The sequence below is a fragment of the Eucalyptus grandis genome, chromosome 5, assembly GCF_016545825.1.
Source record: "Eucalyptus grandis isolate ANBG69807.140 chromosome 5, ASM1654582v1, whole genome shotgun sequence".
Taxonomy (NCBI): Eukaryota; Viridiplantae; Streptophyta; class Magnoliopsida; order Myrtales; family Myrtaceae; genus Eucalyptus; species Eucalyptus grandis.
Genome location: NC_052616.1, coordinates 44,640,239 through 44,646,990, shown reverse-complemented (window position 1 = coordinate 44,646,990; position 6,752 = coordinate 44,640,239). Strand labels below are relative to the sequence as shown.

General features: G+C 37.4%; 1 protein-coding gene across 1 annotated transcript; it reads left to right on the top strand.

Moving 5' to 3' along the window:
• Positions 1–4,406: 4,406 nt before the first annotated feature.
• On the top strand, positions 4,407–5,756 carry LOC104445200 (pathogenesis-related genes transcriptional activator PTI5). The gene has a single exon (XM_010059022.3). The coding sequence runs from the start codon at positions 4,642–4,644 to the stop codon at positions 5,185–5,187; it is 546 nt and encodes a 181-aa protein (XP_010057324.2). The 5' UTR covers positions 4,407–4,641; the 3' UTR covers positions 5,188–5,756.
• The last annotated feature ends 996 nt before the right edge of the window (positions 5,757–6,752 follow it).

The following is a 6,752-nucleotide window of genomic DNA, read 5'->3' as shown; positions in this document are numbered from 1 at the left end:
AGGAAAACAATTTACAATAGAACTGCTTGGTTCACCTGAACAAATTAATTTACTTATATCATTTCACACTTGAAAGAATTAGGTATAATAGATAGACCGATTTTTTTTTCCTAAGATCTATTAGCTTTTTACCGGTGCTTGAGGATCCCATTATTAGACATCGATAACATATCATGCATATGCACGATTTAAATTGTTGACAGATAATCCTAAACATCTCATTAAATAAGATTAATAAATGTCCGAAAAATTCAAGGTAATAATTTTATAACAGACATTATCATTGGTTATAACCGTCATTAAGCATATTGCGCATTCCAATTTTGAAAATAAAGTATATTAATTTATCATTAGTTAGATTGACCACATTATTGCAGAAAGAGAGTAAATTTATTTTTACTCACTTGTAGAGGTAATTGATTCTCAAGTTACACCAGGTCCATCTTAGAATCGAGAACTGGAAGGACCAGTCCTAGGTTCTTGGAACTAAGAATTGGACCGGTCGGTCCCCATCCAATTCTCAGGTTTGACCAATCCGGTTTAAGATTTTGGCAATTTTGTTTTCTTTACTCTTTATAAAAGAAATGAAAATAAATTATATATATATATATATATAATATATATATATATATATATATATATATATATAGGTCCGGCAGTCCAGGCAGTTTGGTTCCGCACTTGGAACTAGAAATCGCTCTCAATTGGTGCCGGTTCAGTCCGACCCGGTCCGGTTCCTATGCACACCCATGTTCGCTTGAGCACTATTTTATTTTAAAATCGGCCTCACTCTAACGAAACGCTTTGAGCGGAATGGGCTTGGGGGACCAAGATATAAGTGAATCAAGAATAGGCCCTTCAGGCTCTGTGTTCTGGACCCGGCGAAATGCTTTTTCCACCTTATTATATAGGAGGAAATTTCTATGATTCTTTTCAATAAATAATTTCCAAAATTGAATATTTTCGTTTTAACTTTAATCTCTCTCTCTCTCTCTCTCTCTCTAATTTAGTTTACGTTTTGGACCTAATGACCTTCGTGTATTGTGTTCCGTAATTTGAATTTGTTTATTCCCACCATTTCGAATTTTCTTCAGCAATTATAATATATTTGACATCCGTTTTAGCCTCTCTTTTTTTTTTTTTCTAATTAACATGTTATTTGGTAAAAGTTATGATATTTTTTATCTTTCTGTGTTTGTTTTTTTTCCAGTTGACATTTTTGCTGGCTTTGTTCCATGGGAGTTTTCATTCTTTATTGCGTATTCCAGTCTTATAACTATAACAAATTAATTCCGAGCACAAATATTACTTGCCAACCGTGGATGTGTGGGTTCTTTTGTTTCTTTTCTAACACAAGCAATCGACCTGATAAATTCTTAAGCTTTCTTTTTTTGTTGATGTCTCATGAAAGATGAACTGATAAAGTAGTAGTGACCCAACATAAAATCGATTTTTGGGAAACTGGTAATTAGTCCCCTAAAATGAATAATAGATATTGAATAGACCTGTTACCTAAATCAAGTGCTCAATTTACCTCCTAAATTAATTAAAGGAAATTGAAACCCCAATCTCTCTGTCGGCAACCTTCTCTTTCCCAAAAAATCCTCCCTCATTGAAACTTCACGTACATGCTTTCAGCTTTAATTTTCTAAAGCTGAAGCCTGCTTAGCTCTGCTTTTCTTTTCTAAGCCTTGATTTCTTTTCTTTTTTTTCTCTCCCAATCTTTTTTTTTTTTTTTTTTTGGTCATACTCTTCCAATCTAATTTGAGAGTCTTTGTTTACCTCATATGACATCCTCTTTCGCTCGTAATTTTTTTTTTTTTTTTTTTCTGTTTGTCATGGTGAGTAAATTTGCCTGCAACTGAAAATTTTATGAGAAAATTGTCATCAATCCAGCCAACAAGATGCTCAGACATGGTTCTTTAACTTCTCTGAGATTTGCAAAAGTTCTCCTTTCTCTATTTAGGTGTAGATATAAATTTAGGAGCTTTTATCTCTTGATTTAAATCTAGATTTGAAAGTTCATAGGAGGCGTTCAATTTGTGATGGTTCACATCTCCGTATGATAATGATGTTGAGAATGCCAAACTTAGGTACACACTAAAGGCCATAATTTATGGAAAGGAAGATCTTGACGTGTGTCCTTCACTGACAATTTAGGTGATTGGTTGTGTACATATGATATTTTGGGAAAAGTGCATAATGTACTCTTTTGTGTTTTTGGATTTTGATTTGTTTTACATCTCTTGTTGGATTTGTTTTGCTTGGAAGCTTTCTATATTTCTTTCATATTTGATCATGATAAATGAATGAAATTTTCCTTTGACCAAAAAAAAATTAAATTAATACTACTACACCCTACCCAACTCGATAAGTAATTTGTGAATTATAACTTAACCAGAGCCACAAGTTCTTACATCTGCTCTTTCTATTGATCATGTCAAATGCATGTAACAATGAGACAATTCATAGATCGAGCTAAATTGACGTGATTTCGAGCTAATTCAGAGGGGCAAATTGACATATATCCAGGAGCAAGGGATTAAAATAGCAATTTCTGTCCTTTTCAAGTGGGTGATTCTAATTCAACCATCTTTTCATGGCTCAAAAACCTGAGCTTCGTTTCCGACATTGTGAACGCGACAGATTGCCTCCTTAAACCGCACTGGATTCCGCCATCTTTTTCGCTCTGCTCTGTCCGAAAGTCAAACCACGTGGGTTTGAATCTATTGGAAGAATCCTCGTCTGAATTATTATTAACTTGCGGAGGCAAGCCATTGAAAATTCAAAGGTATAAAGACAACGTCGATGAAAGAATTTTCTATAGGCCGGCAGCTCAACCCCCGTGACGACTGTTAGTACGTCACGAGGCAAGAAAAATATGTGACAAAACAATCACATCCAATTATGGGTAAAAAAACAAGAGCATTGTGTATAAAATCAAGGGTTAATTCATTAAAAAAAAAGTCAAAATTTTGCCTTGTGAAACGTGAATACCTCAAGTTCTTTTTCATCTGGTCGACATTCTAAAAATTATATGATTGATCCAAAAGTACTTTCAACATAATGACAATATGAAATTGTGCATAACGTTATCTACATGCCACCCTATTGATATTTTAACGGTCATTATAAATAGAATTGCAACGGAATGTATTCTTTAACCATTGATGAGATAAATAAATAATAAAGAGTTAGGATCCTATAAAAAAAAAATTCAAGACTTTTTTATGGATTTTTCCCTCTAGTCAAACCATCTTCATTATTTCACATGGGATGATAATATTAGAGTTATATGTCGACCTCTTAAAGGACGTTTACAAAGCATATTTTACAAGAAACGGTTCGACTTTTATAGTGTTTATTGTGATTAAAATTAGTGTTTTGAATTATCTCATTTTCTGTCGCTTAGCAAGATCTTAAAATGCTCAATTTTCGAAGGGAGAAAAATCCATGTGGGTTTTTTTTTTTTTTTAACAGAAATCCATAAGGGTTTCACGACGTCACTTTCTCTCCAGGGGCGAATGGTCTGTGCTCCCGATTCCCGTGCTTCGCAAGTTCACTGCACCGAGACAAAGCCACATCGGTGTCTTCCGTTTGGTCAAACCCTATGACGTCACTTTTTCAATGGCACGAAGCCGCCTCGAAGATGGGGCGACAACATGAAATTGCGAGATTGCCCCAATTGGCGATTCTCTCGTTTTCTTTCCCTTCAAGTTTCGTACATGTGGCGTCAAGATTGTAATGCTCGTTTGGCAAAGAGAAGAGCCCACGTTGTCAAAATCATCTTATATATATGAAGTTTTCTCCTGATAATGGTAAAATGGATGGTGCAAAGTATTAATAATGTAAAAAGTAGTTAAAGACATGATAGATTAAATATGGACCGAGTCGCCCTATCTTGACCTTAACTATTCGGTGCTCAATTCAATTATCAATTAACAACCGCCACCTATAAGGTTTCATGTCAATTTTTATATTCTCACTAAGGTACGGAAAATATATGATTCACTCACTATAAGTTTCTATATATTCCACTAGATATGATTATGTATATATAAAAGTTATGCATATAATTATGCAAGTGTACATAATGCCATCATGCGATGATTCAATAAAAACAAATTATACACGGCTGGCATGAAGAAAATCTTATTTAAACAACCTTAGTTATCACTAATTTGACGATGATAATTACATGCTCTCTTCAACCAATAGCTTATAAAACTGCCTGTGGGAGTTCTTTTTTACGCTGGTCATGTGTGCTATAAAGACTGTCGCTACTAGCTATCTAAATAATTAGTGTCCTTAAGATGCCTCAGAACAAGACAGAGAAAAGAAAAGAAAATAAGCAAAGACTTCCTGAAAACCCTACCAACCGCTAAGAATCCAAATCCATTTCGTCTTCCTTTCTCTCTCTCTCTCTCTCTCTCTCGCTCGCTGGTTCCTCTCACCTTCCTCTTCCAATCAAATCTGTCCCAAAGACAAAACCCTTTTTTCTCAAATGAATTTATAGTCATTTAAGCCAACTTAGACACAAACTCTCCCCACACTTCTTCCATCAAACCCCACCCTGATAAGTTCCCAGCAACATAGAGACACTCACAGAAACACTCGCAAAAAACCTCTTTGCTGTCTTCCATGGTTCCGCCATTCCCGACTGCAGAACTGCCTCTCAACGAGAATGATTCGCAAGACATGGTCATCTACCATGTCTTGAACGAGGCCATGTCCCAGAACAACTCCTCCCTCCCGCATCCGAACCAATCTGGGTCCCCGTCGAGCGGCGGTTCCCTCGAGCCGTCCAGGGGCATCACGAAGAAGCACTACAGAGGAGTCCGGCGGCGCCCGTGGGGGAAGTTCGCGGCTGAGATTCGTGACTCGTTACGCCACGGGGCCCGAGTTTGGCTCGGGACATTCGAGACAGCCGAGGAGGCGGCGCTGGCTTACGACCGGGCGGCGTTCCGGATGCGCGGCGCCAAGGCCCTGCTCAATTTCCCGCCGGAAGTGGTGGCCGCATCGATGCCGATGGAGAGGTATGAGCCAAGCCGGAGCCAGAGCCCCGGGTCGGCCAATTCGGACACGAGAGGCCAGACGCATCGGTCGGATTCTGAGGTTGGCATCGCCGGAGGAGCATCCCGGGATGTGGCCACTGAACACCTCGAGAAGGTGTTGGATGTGTTCTGAGGTCGAGCGTCTCCGGTCACTCACGACTCTTGCGGGTAGCCTGGGCCATGTACTAGGGGTCAAAAAAGTTCTATTTTCTTGCCAATTCGGATTACTTTTTGGTGTCACATAAGTTTATCATCATGGTTTTTTGCTCGTTTGAGTTTCAATGTGGTCCATTGTGTGATCCGTTCTGTCTAAATGATGAGCAAATCCGGGCATCTCTCTCCAGATGATGATATCTTTATTGGTCCCTTTCACAACAACAATCAGAAGGACTTTATTGAACAACTTTGCAAAATGCACAAAGTGCTACAATAAGGTATAGACATCGCGAAGACAATGCATTTTGTCCTTGCTAGAGTTTTTGGTTTTACTGATTCATAGGTTGTCTCTTAGGTTATCGTACTTCGGCCACGTGGTATTGTATAAGCAACGCGAAAAAGTTCAGGTGTAAGCTTCTGATTGGGCTATATATACGCTCTGCATTTTTGGAGTAATTTCGCTTGAATGTACTTCAATTTGTACAGTTGATAGTCATGTATTAAGCTGCTTTGATTGAGAAAAAGGAAAAATGGGGATGATATGAATATTTTTCCATCTTTGAGTACAAAATCGCGCTTTCAGAGGAAAAGTCCTTTTTTTTTATGATATTCAAAGAGAAAAGTCAAACAAAAAAAGAAGAAGGAGAGAACATTGTTCTAGATGATGGTAACACTTCTTTTCTTGTGGGTCAAGCTTGTAAGACTCTTAATAGAGAATTATTTTCTCATGAGCGATTTTTCTTCTTTAATGATTCATTTACTATATATCTTTTGCCCTTTAACATTAACTCCGTTTGTTAGAAACTTCAATTTGTAAACAGAAATTGAAAAAGAAGAAGAAAGAATAATCAAATCTCCAGGACTGTTACTTCATCTTCGACCTCATTGTATCACCCACAATAAATTCTGTCATGGGGATATTATCGCAATAATCGCATTGAAAAAACCATAATTGGTCAATTCTTAATTATTATTTTTTTTTGGTCGGTCGGTTAATTCTTACTAAAAGATGGCAGAATATATACCTTTGCGAATTGACCCAAATCGACATCACTTGGGAGATTTTCTTCACCTCGTGCGAGAATGCCTTCGTGGGGGAAACTTCGAGGGAGGTTCGCTCCAAAAAAACAAAAAAAATTAACTGTTCAAGCAATTAAATTAGAATGCAAAATCCAATTAGGTCTTGATTAGATTTGTGGGTCTCACCTTCCATGGTCAAAATCCAATATCAGCCACAAGAATTTTCAACGATAGCGATGAGAATGCTAAAAGACAAACCTCTCACGGTACTCCTCAATTTGGGCGATGTAAATTAAAGTATGACTAATTAGTACAAAATATAAATCGACGTCGACCGACGGCCCTTTTCTTCTCGTCTTCCTTTGCTCAGAACTGCCTACGAGCCACAAAATCTTAATTGTTGGTTCAGATGGGTCTTAGTCCGGGTCTATAATTTTCTATAAAAACCGACTGGATTTAGACGATTCTCATTGAATGGATCATACTAAAAAATGTAACGTTTCTAACCAAAGCAATTTATTT